Below are 20098 nucleotides of genomic sequence, written 5' to 3' on the forward strand. Positions count from 1 at the left end.
GATGATAAGAGGTCTTTAAAAAAAAAACATACTCATTTGACCAAAAAATGTCTGCTTCCAAAAGCTGCTGTAAAAAATATGAATGGTCTTTTTATTAAAATTTTTTAAACTTTTAAATGATTTTTAAAAGTACCTGAAATATGTTGATTATATTTTTGGAACTCACTACCAGCCGAACTGTGGACCGTCACAAATTTACATTTATTTAAGACTAAACTTAAGACCTATTTATATAAAGCTGCATTTGGTACTTTGGCACTTTTTAAAATGAATTTTAATTTAATTTCCCATTGTTTTTAATGTTTTATTATTTTATCATGTGCTCTTGTTCTATGCTTTGTCGCATGTGTTACATTTTGCCGCATGCTTTGACGGGGAAAACATGGAATCGATAAACTGGTCTATCGACTCAATTGACGAGAACTTCTCAAAGAGAATCACGAGTTTAAGGGGGAACCTGCCTGTTCTGACGGGACGTTTGCTGCTGGATACATGATGGACTCTTGGGAGAAGTGGCGGCGTCGTGTGCCTGGCGGTTCTTTCTGTCGAAAACATCGGCTCGATATATTTTTGAAACTGCGATAACGGGTCATCTGCTGATTGGATTGGATCTGTCGTCTAATCCCGAAGACGATGGCAGTTCTTCAAGGAGCCCGGAGCCTGCCCGTCGTGATGGATGGGTTGGACAGAGCACTTTGGCCACCATAGAATTGAATTGCAAATTGGAAAACATCACGGAGAAGTTTTCCACTCTTCAAGGCGAATTTATGATCAATTTGAGAGCCAGAATGGACAATTAGAGCTGACAAACGATTGGAATGTTTGCTCGCCTAACTAAAAACAATCCTTACGTACAATTCAGCTCCGTCTGCATTGACCTTGACAGGGCCATGCAGTAAACACCCCAGTGAGACCAGTGCAGTGAAAGACACACTGAAAAAAAAAAATCCCTCCCCTCTTCTTTGAAGACACCTGGGATGTTGACTCTGTTCCGGGATGCTGAGTGGAGCAGTGGTAGTAGTGAGCTTAATTTTGTGATGGGAAGATTTGTGCAGAGGCTTCGAGGGGTGTGGAAGGGGCGTTTCCGCAAAGCACGTATCGAGGGTTGCCCGGCTGTACCACATGACCGCTTTCGGACGTGGTTCAGATTTTGCAGGAGGAATCGACAACAGATGCTCCGAATGTGGGCTTATGAGAGTTGCGATCTGTTTGGTATCTGGATAGATAATTAAAATCCTTTTATAATAAAATAAACAAATAACGGCGCATTATATTAAATTTGACGGCAAACTTAATCCAAGCCGTTCACAGCTCTGTGAGCAGTATGAATAGCAAACCATCCATCCATCCATCTTCTTCCGCTTATCGGAGGTCGGGTCGCGGGGGCGGCAGCCTAAGCAGGGAAGCCCAGACTTTCCTCTCCCCAGCCACTTCGTCCAGTTCTTCCCGGGGGATCCAGAGGCTTTCCCGGGCCAGACATAGTTTTCCTAACGCGTCCTGGGTCTTCCCAGTGGCCTCCTTCCGGTTGGACGTGCCCTAAACACCTCCCTAGGGAGGCGTTCGGGTGGCATCCTGACCAGATGCCCAAACCAGCTCATCTGGCTCCTCTCGATGTGGAGGAGCAGCGGCTTTACTTTGAGCTCCCCCCGGATGGCAGAGCTTCTCACCCTATCTCTAAGGGAGAGCCCCGCCACCCGGCGTAGGAAACTCATTTCGGCCGCTTGTACCCGTGATTTTGTCCTTTCTGTCATAACCCAAAGCTCATGACCATAGGTGAGGATGGGAACGTAGATCGACCGGTAAATTGAGAGCTTTGCCTTCCGGCTCAGCTCCTTCTTCACCACAACGGATCGATACAGCATCCGCATTACTGAAGACGCCGCACCGATCCGCCTGTCCATCTCACGATCCACTCTTCCCTCACTCGTGAACAAGACTTCTAAGTACTTGAACTCCTCCACTTGGGGCAGGGTCTCCTCCCCAACCCGGAGATGGCACTCCAACCTGTTCCGGGCGAGAACCAAGGACTCGGACTTGGAGGAATAGCAAACCACTGAAACAAAACAATGTATTTGTATGCCACATTTTGGATAGCATAATGGTCTACACACATAGCTATTATTATGCCACATGACGTAGGTTCAATTCTCTGCAGAGTCATTATTTGACGTCAGCACCGGTCTTACAATGCCAGTCACGACACTTTGTGGTGGTTTAGCTCCTATAGTAGCTCCCCCTGGGGTAGACTGACGGTTTTGTAGACGCCACCCCTGCAGAACTAGGGCCGTGTTCACACTGAAGGTCAATTCCGATTATTTTTTTTGCCCAGATCCAACCTTTATCGGCTTTTTTCAGTGCGATTCCGAAATTTTCGTATCAGACCCAGGCCTCTTTCGTCAGCGCAAATAAACCAACGTGAACGCTCCCGCGCTCAGGTCGCTTTCATCCAACCAGAACGTCCTCATAAAGCGATAAGCGTCTTAATTCGAAGCCAAAATAGACGGTTACGAAATGAATAGTTGACAACGTAGCAGAAAAAAGGTGAAAATAAATGGGATCTCGTTGTGGCTTGTGGCCATTTGATTAAGGGATATAGAAATAAACTTTGATTGATTGATCCATCCATCCATTTTCTGCCGCTTGTCCCTTTTCACACACTAGGGCCAATTTAGTGTTGCCAATCAACCTATCCCCAGGTGCATGTCTTTGGAGGTGAGAGGAAGCCGGAGTACCCGGAGGGAACCCACGCAGTCACGGGGAGAACATGCAAACTCCACACAGAAAGATCCCGAGCCCGGGATAGAACTCAGGACTACTCAGGACCTTCGTATTGTGAGGCACATGCACTAAGCCCTGTGCCACCGTGCTGCCCTTGATTGATTGATAGATTGATTGATTGATTGGTTGAATTAAAAAAAAACAAGTATTTTGGCTCTTGCAGTTTTACGGGATATTTTGCTTCGACATCTGTGGGCGATCAGTCAGAGACAGGACTGGTAGAACTTTCACGCGAGTTCCTAAAACATTTTATTCAATCAATCAAATTGAATAAAATGTTTTAGGAACTCGCGTGAAAGTTCTACCAGTCCTGTCTCTGACTGATCGCCCACAGATGTCGAAGATATTTTGCTTCGACATCTGTGGGCGATCAGTCAGAGACAAAGCAAAATATCCCGTAAAACTGCCTTTTATTCAATTTGATTGATTGAATAAAATGTTTTAGGAACTCGCGTGAAAGTTCTACCAGTCCTGTCTCTGACTGATCGCCCACAGATGTCGAAGCAAAATATCCCGTAAAACTGCCAGAGCCAAAATACTTGTCCTCTTCCTTCTTAGTCTCCCACGCGCAATAATTCTGTTTAGAAAATGTTGACTTTGATTGCGCAAAATCCTTCAAAATTGAGATTTACGAGAGTCGCAGCCATGTGTACTTCCGTAAACACTGCAGTGCGTGGATGTCATGACGTCATACCTGAATACGGGTCAGCTTGCATTCACGTTAGAAATCAAATTATTTTGTAACGTGAACAGTCAATTAAAAAAATGGGATTTGACAAATAAACCTGAATTGGACATCCGTCTTTGCAGTGTGAACGTAGTTTAGGTTCACCCTAGTCTGAAGTCTGAACACGACACCGGAGTGGAGTGGCCTCCAGGCTTATAGACAAAGCACGCGCCCATGGTCTACATACCCTCATCCCACGCTTCTCGCGGTACGATGGCTTTCGAAGCAGCTTCGGAGCGGATGTCCCCACCACCTCCCCCCCTGTTGCAAGTCCCAAGTTTTTTCTTGCCCGTCCCCCCCCTCTGTGGCGATCTGTCGGTCTTCCTGCTCTGTAAACCCTTGTAGGCTCTTGGGCGGTTGTGCTGAAAACTCATTTTGTTGTACTCTTTTGAGCGCAACGACAATAAAATCTAATGTTTCCACGTTTAGATCAGCATGTCCGAGTCTGCCCCTTCTGACGCAGCACCTGAACACCCCCCACACCGCGACCCCGGCTCTAGCCAGGATGTTCCAGAAGACATCGCAGCCCCGTCCGAACCGACGCAGACTCCTCAGACCCTGCCGCAGACTCCTCAGACCCTGCCGCAGACCTCAGAGGATGCCAAAGAGGACGGAGAGTCTTCCGAGAGTCCACCGAGTGAGGCTGAGGGTCAGCTGACCGAATGTGACCAATCGGTGAGCCTGGAGGCAGAAGCGCCGGAGGAGGACGCGGAGGTGGGTTTGTTCAACATCGAGCGTTGAAAGAATGTTCCATGTGGAGGAAGTCAATGTGTTGTGTGCAGAAGGAGCAGAAGGTCTGGGGAGGTTGGGGCTCTTGGGGCAAGTCTCTCCTGAGCAGCGCTACTTCTTCAGTCGGTACGTCTCCGTCACGCCGCCGGTCACATGCATCCGTCTGCTCGTCTCCACCGTCTTCTCTTCCTGGGTGCACAGGCCACAGTCTGTCCTCCGTCAAAGTGAAGGCAGGAGAGGCTCTGCGTCTCCACAAGACCTCAGTGGGAGAAGAGGCCCGGGAGGAGGAGGAGGAGGAGGTTGTATCGGAGGATAAGCCGGCGGTTGAAAGCGTCGAGCCGGGCGGTTCTGACGAGGCCGCCAACAGAGGCGTCTTCTCCGCCATCTCCAACGTTGTGCAGAACACGGTGAGGAGGCTCTGTCTTTTGCTATTTTCCTTTCATGTTATCATTATATTTTTAATTAGTCATTAACAAATATATTTTAACTAAAAAAAAAATGCAAATCTTATTCATCCCAGTTTGAGGGTCATCAACGCACGGCTCTTTAGCGCCGCCCTAGTGGCTCCCTGGAGCTTTTTCAAAAATGTATGAAAATGAAAGAAGTTATAGGACCAATGATAGTCACACACACACTAGATGTGGCGAAATTTGTCCTCTGCATTTGACCCATCCCCGTGTTCACCCCCTGGGAGGTGAGGGGAGCAGTGAGCAGCAGCGGTGGCCGCGCCCGGGAATAATTTTTGGTGAGTTAACCCCCAATTCCAACCCTTGATGCTGAATGCCAAGCAGGGAGGTAATGGGTCCCATTTTTATAGTCTTTGGTATGACTCGGCCAGGGTTGGAAGTCAGAACCTACCCATCTCAGGGCGAACACTCTAACCAACTAAAGTTGTAAAAATGTGTAGAATAAATATTACATTTCAACATTTCAGTCAACAAAGATTTGCGTCAGCGTGCGACACATAGTCATTTTGATAGTAGGCTAATATAGCTAATAAGACTTATATATTACTTTTTTGAAACTGCTGTGTGACATGTGCTGTTGACCTCTTGGCCAGGTCACCCTAATATAGACACTTACATCATGTGTTGCCTTCATTATAACACTTATGTAAGACTTTTAAAGTAATGTTGATAGTAGGCTAATATAACTAATATAGACACTTACATCATGTGTTGCCTTCATTATAACACTTATGTAAGACTTTTAAAGTCATTTTGATAGTAGGCTAATATAACTAATATAGACACTTACATCATGTGTTGCCTTCATTATAACACTTATGTAAGACTTTTAAAGTAATGTTGATAGTAGGCTAATATAACTAATATAGACACTTACATCATGTGTTGCCTTCATTATAACACTTATATAAGACTTTTAAAGTCATTTTGATAGTAGGCTAATATAACTAATATAGACACTTACATCAAGTGTTGCCTTCAATATAACACGTATATAAGACTTTTAAAGTAATGTTGATAGTAGGCTAATACAGACTCTTTCATCATGTGTTGTCTTCATTATAACACTCATATGGGACTTTTAAAGTCATTTTGATAGTAGGCTAATATAGCTAATATAGACACTTGCATCATGTGTTGTCGTCAATACAACAACTATATAAGACTTTTAAAGTAATGTTGATAGTAGGCTAATATAGCTAATATAGACACTTACATCATGTGTTGCCTTCATTATAACACTTATATAAGACTTTTAAAGTCATTTTGATAGTAGGCTAATATAACTAATATAGACACTTACATCATGTGTTGCCTTCATTATAACACTTATATAAGACTTTTAAAGTCATTTTGATAGTAGGCTAATATAACTAATATAGACACTTACATCAAGTGTTGCCTTCAATGTAACACGTATATAAGACTTTTAAAGTAATGTTGATAGTAGGCTAATACAGACTCTTTCATCATGTGTTGTCTTCATTATAACACTCATATGGGACTTTTAAAGTCATTTTGATAGTAGGCTAATATAGCTAATATAGACACTTGCATCATGTGTTGTCGTCAATACAACAACTATATAAGACTTTTAAAGTAATGTTGATAGTAGGCTAAAATAGACTCTTTCATCATGTGTTGTCTTCATTCTAACACTCATATGAGACTTTTAAAGTCATTTTGATAGTAGGCTAATATAGCTAATATAGACACTTACATCATGTGTTGTCTTCATTATAACACTTATATAATACTTTTAAAGTCATTTTGATAGTAGGCTAATATAGACATTTGCATCATGTGTTGCCTTCATTATAACACTTATATAAGACTTTTATAGTCATTTTGATAGTAGGCTAATATAGACACTTACATCATGTGTTGGCTTCATTATAAGACTTACATAAGGCTTTTAATTTTTTGTGGGTCCAGACAGATTAGTTTTTTTAGGGTAATATGGCTCTTTAAACATTTTGGGTTGCCGACCCCAAATTAATCCAGGTAGAATGTATCAGCCCACATTTATTTATTTTATTCTTCACCAATAATGTTATTTAACTTAGCTTTGAGATTTCCCAATTTGTTTGGTGGGCTTTGAACGCATCATAGTTGTAAGGCAAACATTTGTCTCAATTGGTTCTCTGAGTGAGCTCTTAACTCAAAACACTTGTATCTCAAATTAAGATAAATTGAAATCAACTTAATTCGTGCTTGCCCTTTTTAAAAAGAAAAAAACTTTTGGATAAGAAATATTGAATAACCATAAAATAGAATGTACGGTAGTTTTGTAAAGTAATGTAATACTTATGTACCTCATAGGGTGGACTTCTAAGTTATCTCCTTCCAGCTTCTTCTCTGTCAAACACACCATCAGCAGCTTTTCCAAATTTTCTAACATCAATGGCTGGCATTCCACTTGTTCAACCGATATGTTTTTTTTTCATGGCCGATACCGATTATTAGTGGTCAAGGAGGTCGAAAACCAGCATTTGGAGCCGATGTTCACTTGCAGTAAAAGTTATTTAAAAGTTTTGTCAATCTTTAGCTACAAGCTAATGCTTGGCGGGGATGCTAGCAACTTTAAAGAATAATTAGCCGAGCGACAGCTCTTATCTCAAAACACTCTTAAGTGGAGGTACAATTGTATTATATAATGTCATACGTATGTTTGTGATGTTTTTTCTCTCCGCAGGGTAAGTCTGTGATCAGCGGTGGTCTGGATGCTTTAGAGTTCATCGGAAAGAAGACCATGACCGTGCTGGCTGAGAGTGATCCGGGTTTCAAGAAGACCAAGACCCTGATGCAGAAGACCGCATCTCTGAGTCAGGCAAGTTAAAAGTCAAAGACGTTGGAAAGTAAATAACAGCGCTATGGCGTTCATGTGGAGTGAAATTACTGCCAAAACTGCACAAACACACACAAATGTTAATACTCACGCCCAACGATTCACAAGTAGAAATTTTTTTTTTGTTCAATTAAAAAAAAAAAAATTAAATTCTGCAAGTAAAATAATTATTCGCAAGTAAAGAAAAAACATTTTCTACAAGTAAAAAAATCTTTTTCTTCAATTAAAAAAAGATATGAAAGTTACAAAAAAAATCCAGCAAGTAAAAAGATGATTTGCAAGTAAAAAAAAAAAAGATTTTCTTCCAAATATGAAAATAAATCGCAAGTTAACAAAAATTCTGCAAATAAAAAAACTTTTCGCAAGTAAAAACACTTTTCTGCGAGTCAATTTTCTTCAGTTAAAAAAAATGGCACTTAAAGAATAAATGTTATTCAATCAAAGAAAACAATACGCAGGTAAAAAAAACTAATTTTTTCTTGGGTTAAAAAAACGATTTGCAATTTTTTAAAAATTCTACAAGTAAAAAAACTATTTTCTTCAGTTAAAAAAATATTCGTAAGTAAATAAAAAAATTCAACAACTAAACGATTTGCAAGTTAAAAAACATTCTGCAAGTAAAATAACAATTTTTTCCCAATCAATTTGCAAGTAAAAAAAACAATAACAGCGCTTTGGCGTTCATGTGGAGTGAAATTACTGCCAAAACTGCACAAACACACACAAATGTTTTTACTCACGCCCAAAGATTCACCAGTGAAAAAAAACATTTTCTTCAATTAAAAAAAACCAATCCGCAAGTAAAAAACTTTTTAAATTTTGCAAGTAAAAAAAATATTCGCAAGCAAAGAAAAACAATTTTCTGGAAGTAAGATAATTTTTTCTTCAATTACATTTTTTTTTGCAAGTTGCAAAAAAATCCAGCAAGTAAAAAGACGATTTGCAAGTTAAAAAAAAAAAAAAAAGGATTTTCTTCCAAATATGAAAATAAATCGCAAGTTAACAAAAATTCTGCAAATAAAAAAACTTCGCAAGTGAAAACACTTTTCTGCAAGTCAGCTTTCTTCAGTTAAAAAAAAATTGCACTTAAAAAATAAATGTTCAAAAAAACAATAAGCAGGTAAAAAAAAAAAAAAAAATGTTCTTGGGTTAAGAAAAAGATTTGCAATTTTTTTTTAAATTCTACAAGTAAAAAAAAAAATTTTTTTCAATTAAAAAAACATTCGTAAGTAAAAAAAAAATTCAATAATTAAACGATTTGCAAGTTAAAAAACATTCTGCAACATGTTTCAAAAAAGCTGGCACAAGTGGCAAAAAAGACTGAGAAAGTTGAGGAATGCTCGTCAAACACTTATTTGGAACATCCCACAGGTGAACAGGCTAATTGGGAACGGGTGGGTGCCATGATTGGGTATAAAAGCAGCTTCTATGAAATGCTCAGTCATTCACAAACAAGGATGGGGCGAGGGTCACCACTTTGTCAACAAATGCGTGAGCAAATTGTTTAAGAACAACATTTCTCAACCAGCTATTGCAAGGAATTTAGGGATTTCACCATCTACAATCCGTAATATCATCAAAAGGTTCAGAGAATCTGGAGAAATCACTGCACGTAAGCAGCAAGGCTGAAAACCAACATTGAATGCCTGTCACCTTTGACCCCTGCATCAAAAAGCGACATCAGTGTGTAAAGGATATCACCACAAGGGCACAGGAACACTTCAGAAAACCACTGTCAGTAACTACAGTTGGTCGCTACATCTGTAAGTGCAAGTTAAAACTACTATGCAAAGCCAAAGCCATTTATCAACAACACCCAGAAACGCTGCCAGCTTCGCTGGGCCCGAGCTCATCTAAGATGGACTGATACAAAATGGAAAAGTGTTCTGTGGTCTGAGGAGTCCACATTTAAAAACATTTTTTGGAAACTGTGGACGTGGTGTCCTCCGGACCAAAGAGGAAAAGAACCATCCGGATTGTTATAGGCACAAAGCCAGCATGTGTGATGGTATGGGGGTGCATTAGTGCCCGAGGCATGGGTAACTTACACATCTGTGAATCGTTGTTTTAATTAAAGAAAATATTTTTTAAATTTGCAAATCGTTTTTCAATTCAAGAAAAATGTTTTTATACTCGCAAAAAAAATGTTTAATTGAAGAAAATACATTTTCTACTTGTGAATTTTTTAAAATTTAATTTAAATTTTTTTTTAACTATGTTTTTTACTTGCGAATCGTTGTAAAAACGTGTTTGTGGAGTTTTGGCAGCAATTTCACTCCCTACATCCCCTTTTGTCTTGTTTGTAGATGCTGAAAGAAGCCAAGGAGAAGGAGCGAGCACGCCTCAGCACGCAGCCCGTCAGCGCACCTACCGCTCATTACGGCATTCTCTTCGACGACTACCAGGGCTTGTCCCACCTGGAGGCCCTGGAGATCCTGTCCAACGAGAGCGAGGCCAAGGTCAGTCCTGCGGGGGCGCCGCCACAAAAACCTCATCCAGCCGGTGCGGACGGAGAGATAAACCCGGGCGTCGCTCACAGGTGCAAGCGTTCCTCTCCTCCCTTGAGGACCAGGAGCAGGAGGAGGTGAAGACGGAGCTGATTTTCATCAAGGATGTCTTCATCCGGGGGGGAGAAGAAGAGGAAGAGGAGGATGAGGAAGGAGAGCAGGCAAAGGGTAACTTTTTATACACGTTCTAATAATTTGTTGCACTTAGCGTTGTACGGTATACCGGTATTAGTATAGCACTGCAATACTAATGAATCATATTCGGTACTATACCGCCTCTGAAAAGTACCGGTTCCCCCCGCCACCCCTGTCGTCATGACAAATAAAGTAAGTTTCTTACAAGTATCATTATCACTGCAGGACGAGGAATAGCTGAACATGCTTCACGACACACATTCGTAAGCAACAGTCAGAAAGCGGCTTGAAGATGATGTGTAAAACATCATCCACGCAACATTTTGACCAAAGAACCACCATCACATGTTATGTAGACCACAAGGAAGTCTTTTACATTTAGAAAAAAAAAAATACAATATGACTCCTTTAATGCGCCTTATAATCCGGTGCGCCTTATATATGAAAAAATATATATAAAAAATAGACCATTCATCGGCAGTGCGCCTTCTAATCCGGTGCGCCTTATATGTGAAAAAAGATATAACAAATAGACCATTCGTCGGCAGTGCGATTTATAATCCGGTGCGCCCTATATATGAAAAAAAAAATTTTTTTAAAACCGACCATTCATCGGCAGTGCGCCTTATATATGAAAAAAGATGAAAAATAGACCAATTAGTCTGCTGACGTATGCAGTAACATATTGTGTCATCCGGTGCGCCTTATATATGAAAAAAAGATGAAAAATAGACCATTCAGCGGCAGTGCGCTTTATGATTCGGTGTGCCTTATAAATGGAAAAATATTAACAAATAGACCATTCATCAGCAATGCGCCTTATAATCCGGTGCACCTTAAATATGGAAAAAGATAACAAATAGACCATTCGTCGGCAGTGCGCCTTATAATCCGGTGCACCTTATATATGGAAAAAGATAACAAATAGACCATTCATCGGCAGTGCGCCTTATAATCCGGTGCACCTTATATATGGAAAAAGATAACAAAAAGACCATTCACCAACAGTGCGCTTTATAATCCGGTGCACCTTATATATGGTAACGGATAACAAATAGACCATTCTTCAGCAGTGCGCCTTATGGTAAATAAAAACAGAATACAATGATTTGCAAATCCTTTTCAACTTATATTCAATTGAATAGACTGCAAAGACAAGATATTTAATGTTCCAACTGGAAAACCTTGTTATTTTTTTTGCAAATATTAGCTAATTTGGAACATGTTTCAAAAAAGCTGGCACAAGTGGCAAAAAAGACTGACTGAGAAAGCTGAGGAATGCTCATCAAACACTTATTTGGAACATCCCACAGGTGAACAGGCAAATTGGGAACAGGTGGGTGCCATGATTGGGTATAAAAGCAGCTTCCATTAAATGCTCAGTCATTCACAAACAAGGATGGGACGAGGGTCACCTCTCTGTCAACAAATGCGTGAGCAAATTGTTTAAGAACAGCATTTCTCAACCAGCTATTGCAAAGAATTTAGGGATTTCACCATCTACGCTCCGTAGTATCATCAAAAGGTTCAGAGAATCTGGAGAAATCACTGCACGTAAGCAGCAAGGCTGAAAACCAACATTGAATGCCCGTCACCTTCGACCCCTGCATCAAAAACCAACATCAGTGTGTAAAGGATATCACCACAAGGTCTCAGGAACACTTCAGAAAACCACTGTCAGTAACTAAAGTTGGTCGCTACATCTCTAAGTGCAAGTTAAAACTCTGCTATGCAAAGCCAAAGCCATTTATCAACAACACCCAGAAACACCGGCAGCTTCGCTGGGCCCGAGCTCATCTAAGATGTGTTGATGCAAAGTGTAAAAGTGTTCTGTGGTCTGACGAGTCCAAATTTCAAATTTTTTTGAATCCGGTGCGCCTTATATGTGAAAAAAATATCAAAAATAGACCATTCATCGGCAGTGCGCCTTATAATCCAGCGCGTTTTATATATGGAAAAAGATAACAAATAGACCATTCACCGACAGTGCGCCTTATATATGGAAAAAGATAACAAATAGACCAGGGGTCACCAACGTGGTGCCCGCGGGCACCAGGTAGCCCGTAAGGACCAGATGAGTAGCCCGCTGGTCTGTTCTAAAAATAGCTCAAATAGCAGCACTTACCAGTGAGCTGCCTCTATTTTTTAAATTTTATTTATTTACTAGCAAGCTGGTCTCGCTTTGCTCGACATTTTTAATTCTAAGAGAGACAAAACTCAAATAGAATTTGAAAATCCAAGAAAATATTTTAAAGACTTGGTCTTCACTTGTTTAAATAAATGCATTAATTTTTTTACTTTGCTTCTTATAACTTTCAGAAAGACAATTTTAGAGAAAAAATACAACCTTAAAAATGATTTTAGGATTTTTAAACACATATACCTTTTTACCTTTTAAATTCCTTCCTCTTCTTTCCTGACAATTTAAATCAATGTTCAAGCAAATTTATTTTTTTATTGTAAAGAATAATAAATACATTTTGATTTAATTCTTCATTTTAGCTTCTGTTTTTTCGACGAAGAATATTTGTGAAATATTTCTTCAAATGTATTATGATTAAAATTCAAAAAAAATATTCTGGCAAATCTAGAAAATCTGTAGAATCAAATTTAAATCTTATTTCAAAGTCTTTTTAATTTCTTTTAAAAATTTTGTTCTGGAAAATCTAGAAGAAATAATGATTTGTCTTTGTTAGAAATATAGCTTGGTCCAATTTGTTATATATTCTAACAAAGTGTAGATTGGATTTTAACCTATTTAAAACATGTCATCAAAATTCAAAAATTAATCTTAATCAGGAAAAATTACTAATGATGTTCCATAAATTCTTTTTTTAATTTTTTCAAAAAGATTCGAATTAGCTAGTTTTTCTCTTCTTTTTTTGGGTTGAATTTAGAATTTTATAGAGTCAAAATTGAAGATAAACTATGTTTCAAAATTTAATTGTCATTTTTTTCGTGTTTTCTCCTGTTTTAAACCGTTCAATTAAGTGTAAATATCATTAATTATAAATAATAACAGAGTTAAAGGTAAATTGGCTATTTCTGGCAATTTATTGAAGTGTGTATCAAACTGGTAGCCCTTCGCATTAATCAGTACCCAAGAAGTAGCTCTTGGTTTCAAAAAGGTTGGTGACCCCTGAAATAGACCATTCATCGACAGTGCGCCTTATAATCCGGTGCGCCTTATATGTGAAAAAAAATCAAACCTGGACCATTCGTCGGCAGTGCTCCTTATAATCCGGTGCGCTTTATATATGAAACAACATAAAAAATAGACCATTCATCGGCAGTGCGCCTTATAATCCGGTGCGCTTTATATGTGAAAAAAGATCAAAAATAGACCATTCATCTGCAGTGCGCCTTATAATCCGGTGCGCCTTATATGTGAAAAAAAATCAAAGCTGGACCATTCGTCGGCAGTGCTCCTTATAATCCGGTGCGCTTTATATATGAAACAACATAAAAAATAGACCATTCATCGGCAGTGCGCCTTATAATCCGGTGCGCTTTATATGTGAAAAAAGATCAAAAATAGACCATTCATCGGCAGTGCGCCTTATAATCCGGTGCGCTTTATATGTGAAAAAAGATAAAAACTAGACCATTCATCGGCAGTGTGCCTTATAATCCGGTGCGCATCATATATGAAAAAAGATATAAAAAATAGACCATTCATCGGCAGTGTGCCTTATAATCCGGTGCGCCTTATATGTGAAAAAAGATTTTTTTTAAATAATAGACCATTCATCGGTGCGCCTTATATATGGAAAAAGATAACAGAGACCATTCATTGACAGTGCGCCTTATATGTGAAAAAAGATCAAAACTAGACCATTCACCGTCAGTGCGCTTTATAATCCGGTGTGCCTTATATGTGAAAAAAGATTAAAAAATAGACCATTCATCGGTGCGCCTTATATATGGAAAAAGATAACAAATAGAACATCCATCGACAGTGCGCCTTACATGTGAAAAAAGATCAAAACTAGACCATTCATCGGCAGTGCGCCTTATAATCCGGTGCGCTTCATATATAAAAACAGATTAAAAAAATAGACCATTCGTCGGCAGTGCGCCTTATAATCCGGTGCGCCCTATTGGCCGTAAAATACGGTACACTTTGTAATCTTTTTTGGGGAAAAATATTGCATATTTGATGTGTTTGTCGTATAAAAAGCTAAGTTTTATGTGCCATGAAAGGATTAATATTGAGATGAGATTAATGGTTACGGGGCATTCAAATATTGTTAATTGAAGTGCACATTAATGGTGTTTGATTGACAGCTGTGTGTGCTTACGTTGCAGAAGTGGATGCAGAGTTCCTGAGTGTTCTCACTGAGTTGCTGTTTGAGCTTCATGTCGCCGCCACGCCTGACAAGCTCAATAAGGTGACGCAATCACGCAAAACGACACCATTTGTCTAAGGTTGGTACCTAAAATGTGTCATTGTTCACTGGAGGTCGACCGATTATTGGCCAAGCTGATTATCGGCACCGACATTTAGCATACGTCTGCATCGGCCTCTTTTTATCCGTCTTTTTTTTTTTTTTAAACATAACTCATCAGCAGATACAATATATATACATATGATACTAACATTTAGTATAGAAACAAATAATTAGTAACATAGAAAGTAACCAGCCTGTTTGCCCTACATGTGAAAAGTTGTCTCTCTGCTTAGCTTTCAAAACTTTCATTTTTATTATTTGTTTTTAACTTTTTGCTAAAATTCTAACAGTTTTTGTTGTAAGACTCAATTAAATATAACATTTAATATTATATTATATAGTCAACTTCATGTACTGAAATTACTTTGTTAAATCAAACATTTCAACATAAATTAAATTATTTTCTAAACATGAGTATTATTGCTACAATTTGGAAAATGTTTTGATACATTTTATGTTTATAACTTTTTGCAAAAATTCTAACAATGATTGTTTTTGTTGTAAGATTCAAATACATATTCAATTTAATAATATATTATATAGTCAACTTCATGTACTGTAAATTACTTTGTTAAATCAAAATGTTCAATATAAATTCAAATGTTTTCTAAACATAACTAATATTGCTACAATTTGGCTTAAGTTTTAAATAAAAATGTAATTAAATTATTTTCTAAACATAACTATTATTGCTACAATTTGGCTTATTTTATCATACATTTTATTTGTTTTTAACTTTTTGCTAAAATTCTAACAATGGTTGTTTTTGTTGCATGATTTAAATAAATGTTCGATTTAATATTGTATTATATAGTCAACTTCATGTACTGTATGTTACTTCATTAAATCAAATTTTTTTAAAATATTTTTTAAATGTATTTATTATTTTCTAAACATAACTATTGCTACAATTTGGCTTATTTTTTCATAAATGTTATTTGTTTAACTTTTTGCTAAAATTCTAACAATGGTTGTTTTTGTTGTAAGATTCAAATAAATATTAAATGTAATATATTGTATAGTCAACTTCATGTACTGTAAATTACTTTATTGAATCAACATTTTCAATATAAATGACATTGTTTTCTAAACATAACTATTATTGCTACAATTTGGCTTATTTTTTCATAAATACTATTTGTTTTTAACTTTTTGATAAAATCCAAAAGTGGTTATTTTTGTTGTAAGATTCAATTAAATATTAAATTTAAAATTATATTATAAAGTCAACTTCATGTACTGTAAATGACTTCATTAAATTAACATTTTCAATATAAATGTTTATGTTTTGTAGACATAACTACTAGTGCTACAATTTGGCTTATGTTGGAAATAAAAGTTAAATAAAAATATTTTCTAAATATTACTATTATTGATTCGAAATTGGCTTTTTTTTAAATTAGAAATTAAATTAAAAATATTTTCAAAATATAACTATTATTGCTACAATTTCGCTTATTTTTTAATATAAATTAAATACAATAATTTTCTAAATATAACTGTTATTGCTACAATTTGGCTTATTTTTGAATAGAAATTAAAAACAATTATTTTCTAAATATTACTATTTTTGCTACAATTTAGCTTTTTTTAATAGAAATTAAATTAAAACAATTTCTAAATATAACTGTTATTGCTACAATTTGGCTTATTTTTAATATAAATTAAATACAATTATTTTCTAAATATTACTATTGTTGCTACAATTTGGCTTATTTTTGAATATTAATTAAATACAAATTATTTTCTAAATAGTACTATTGTTGCTACAATTTGGCTTATTTTTGAATATTAATTAAATACAAATTATTTTCTAAATAACTATTATTGCTCCAATTTGGCTTATTTTTTAATATAAATTAATTACAATTATTTTCTAAATATAAACATTACTGCTACAATTTGGCTTATTTTTTAATAGAAATTAAATAAAAATTATCTTCTAAATAACTCTTATTGCAACAATTTGGCTTATTTTTTAATATAAATTAAATAAAATTATTTTCAAAATATTACTATTGTTGCTACAATTTGGGTTATTTTTTTTTTTAGAAATTAAATGAAATTATTTTCTAAATAAAACTTATTGCTACAATTTGGCTTATGTTTGAATAGAAATTATTTTGTAAATATTGCTATTGCTACAATTTGGCTTATTTTTTTAAATAAAAATTAAATACAATTATTTTATAAAAATTACTATTATTTCTACAGTTTGGCTTATTTTTAAATATAAATTCAATTCAATTATTTTCTAAATGTAACTATTATTGCTACAATTTGGCTTATTTTTAAATATAAATTAAATCCAATTATTTTCTAAACAAAACTATTATTGCCACAAATATATTTTGTTGATATCTAAAAAATAATGTTAAATAAACAGCTTAAAGCCCTGTCCAGCTGTTATTATTTATGTTTAAACTTTCTGCAAATGAATATTTGCTCCAAATATCGGTTATCGGCCTCCTTGACTTCTAATAATCGGTATTGGCCCTGACAAAAAGGTATGATACATCTGTAATGGTGGAGCTGCATATGATTATCATGTGATCAGGATGTATTCGGCAAGGCTGACGGCTCCTCTTTATGCGTCTTCAGGCTCGGATGAGTGCCCACGATTGGGTGAGCAAGGTGGAGCAGCCCGTCACTACGGAGACAGTTGGCAAGGAAACGCCGGACCAACCAGGAGGAGAGGCCTCGCCAAGAGAGGAGGATGGAGAGGGCGAGGAGAGGGAGAAAGACGGTGCGCTGAAATCTGTGGAGGTGACGTCCAAACCGTGTCATGAATCAAATCCTCACCGCCGACATCATCTAATCTCCGCCCGCGCTCTGCAGTCCGTCTACTTGTCGTCAGTGGGCAGCCTGGCCGAAGTGACGGCCCGCAGTATCGAGCAGCTCCACAAGGTGGCGGAGCTCATCCTGCACGGGCAAGAAGAGCAGGAGAAAGCAGCCAGGGATCAAGCAGGCGTCCTCACCAGGTTGACCCGCGCCATGTGCAAGGAGGTGCAGAGCTTGGCCAAAAAGTTCTCCCACACGCTGCTGGTGGTCGGAGTAAGTGTCATACAATCTGTCCTTCACCGTCAGTGTCAGAGGAAAGTGGAGGAGCTCAATCCAAATATTACTATTATTGCAACAATTTGGCTTATTTTTTAATAGAAATTAAATCAAAAATATTTTCTAAATAACTATAATTGCTACAATTTGGCTTGTTTTGAATAGAAATTAAAATTATTTTCTAAATATAACTATTATTGCTACAATTTGGCTTATTTTTGAATAGAAATGTAATACAATTATTTTCTAAATATTACTATTATTGCTACAATTTGGCTTATTTTTGAATAGAAATTAAATATAACATATTTTGTAAATAACTGATTGCTACAATTTGGCTTATTTTTGAATAGAAATTAAATAACAATTATTTTGTAAATAACTATTATTGCTACAATTTGGCTTATTTCTTAGTAGAATTTTTTTAAATATATTTTCTAAATATTACTATTATTGCTACAATTTGGCTTATTTTTTAATATAAACTAAATACAATTATTTTCCAAATACAAGTATTATTGCTACAATTTGACTTATTTTTTAATAGAAATTAAATAAATATTTTCTAAATATCTATGATTGCTACAATTTGGCTTATTTTTTAATAGAAATTAAATAAAAAATATTTTCTAAATAACTATTACTGCTACAATTTGACTTATTTTTTAATAGAAATTAAATACAATTATTTTGTATATGTAACTATTATTGTTACAATTTGGCTTATTTTTTAATAGAAATGAAATACAAATTATTTTCTAAATAACTATTATTGCTACAATGTGGCTTATTTCTTAATAGAAATTTTAAAAATATATTTTCTAAATATTACTATTATTGCTACAATTTGGCTTATTTTTTTAATATAAACTTAATACAATTATTTTCTAAATATAAGTATTACTGCTACAATTTGACTTAATTTTTAATATAGATTAAATAAAAAATATTTTCTAAATAAATATGATTGCTACAATTTGGCTTATATTTTAATAGAAATTAAATACAAATTATTTTTTTAATAACTATTATTGCTACAATTTGGCTTATGTTTTAATAGAAATGTGATTTTTTTTCTAAATAACTGTTAATGCTACAATTTGGCTTATTTTTTAATATAAACTAAATACAATTATTTTCTAAATATAACTATTATTGCTACAATTTGGCTTATTTTTTAATAGAAATTAAATACAAATTATTTTTTTAATAACTATTATTGCTACAATTTGGCTTATGTTTTAATAGAAATGTGATTTTTTTTGTAAATAACTATTAATGCTACAATTTGGCTTATTTTTTAATATACACTAAATACAATTATTTTGTAAATATAACTATTATTGCTACAATTTGGCTTATTTTTTAATAGAAATTAAATAAAAAATATTTTTTAAATAACTAATATTGCTACAATTTGGCTTATTTTTTAATAGAAATGAAATACTATTATTTTCTTAATATAACTATTATTGTTACAATTTGGCTTATATTTTAATATAAATTAAATACAAATTATTTTCTAAATAACTATTATTGCTACAATTTGGTCTACTTTTTAATAGAAATAACAAATAATTTTTTTTCCTGAATATTACTATTATTGCTACAATTTGGCTTGTTTTTTTATATAAACTAAATACAATTATTTTCTAAATATAACTTCTGCTACAATTTGACTTATTTTTTAATAGAAATTAAATACAAAATATTTTCTAAATAACTATGATTGCTATAATTTGGCTAATTTTTTAATAGAAATTAAATAATTATTTTCTAAATAACTATGATTGCTACAATTTGGCTTATTTTTTTAATAGAAATTAAATAAAAAATAGTTTCTAAATAACTATTATTGTTCCAATTGGGCTTATTTTTTAATAGAAATTAAATACATGTTTTTTAAATAACTATTATTGCTACAATTTGGCTTATTTTTTAAATAGAAATAAAATACAATTATTTTCTAAATATTACTATTATTGCTACAATTTGACTCATTTTTGAATAGAAATTAAATAAAAAATATTTTCTAAATAACTATGATTGCTACAAAGATGACGACAAGCTCGGGTGAAATCACAATCTGTCCTTCACCGTCAGGGTCAGAGGAAAGCGGAGGAGCTCAATCCAATGGTGGACGGTGTGCTGCTGGAGGTGAGACAACTTCACCGTGGAAGTAATCACGGTGAAGTCTAATATAGTCAATTCATGTCTATTTTTATACATAAGGCGCATTAAATAGGTCATATTAAGATTTTTTTCTACATGTAAAATACTTCCTTGTGGTCTAAATAACATGTAGACCACATGTAAACATGTAAAATATTATAAATAGGAATAAATGCTAATATTTTATGCCAGCTTTTGTAGCTAGTGTTGTATGTTTGAACCTAAAA

General features: G+C 35.3%; 1 protein-coding gene across 2 annotated transcripts in view; it reads left to right on the forward strand.

The window, feature by feature from the left end:
• The window catches only part of fam114a1 (family with sequence similarity 114 member A1), a 34304-nt gene that overhangs the window by 6619 nt on the left and 7587 nt on the right, over positions 1 to 20098 (forward strand). The window contains exons 2-11 of one of the 2 annotated variants that reach the window (XM_062027233.1): positions 3935 to 4219; positions 4288 to 4360; positions 4436 to 4641; positions 7397 to 7531; positions 9856 to 10008; positions 10089 to 10224; positions 14500 to 14582; positions 17244 to 17408; positions 17481 to 17696; positions 19803 to 19856. In XM_062027233.1, the coding sequence (XP_061883217.1) occupies positions 3941 to 4219; positions 4288 to 4360; positions 4436 to 4641; positions 7397 to 7531; positions 9856 to 10008; positions 10089 to 10224; positions 14500 to 14582; positions 17244 to 17408; positions 17481 to 17696; positions 19803 to 19856 (1500 nt within the window). In that variant the 5' untranslated portion in view covers positions 3935 to 3940. Of the gene's footprint in view, positions 1 to 3934; positions 4220 to 4287; positions 4361 to 4435; positions 4642 to 7396; positions 7532 to 9855; positions 10009 to 10088; positions 10225 to 14499; positions 14583 to 17243; positions 17697 to 19802; positions 19857 to 20098 lie in introns of both variants that reach the window. The other variant, XM_062027232.1, reaches the window with a different exon arrangement.

The sequence above is a fragment of the Entelurus aequoreus genome, linkage group LG18 (assembly GCF_033978785.1).
Source record: "Entelurus aequoreus isolate RoL-2023_Sb linkage group LG18, RoL_Eaeq_v1.1, whole genome shotgun sequence".
In the NCBI taxonomy this organism is placed as follows: Eukaryota; Metazoa; Chordata; class Actinopteri; order Syngnathiformes; family Syngnathidae; genus Entelurus; species Entelurus aequoreus.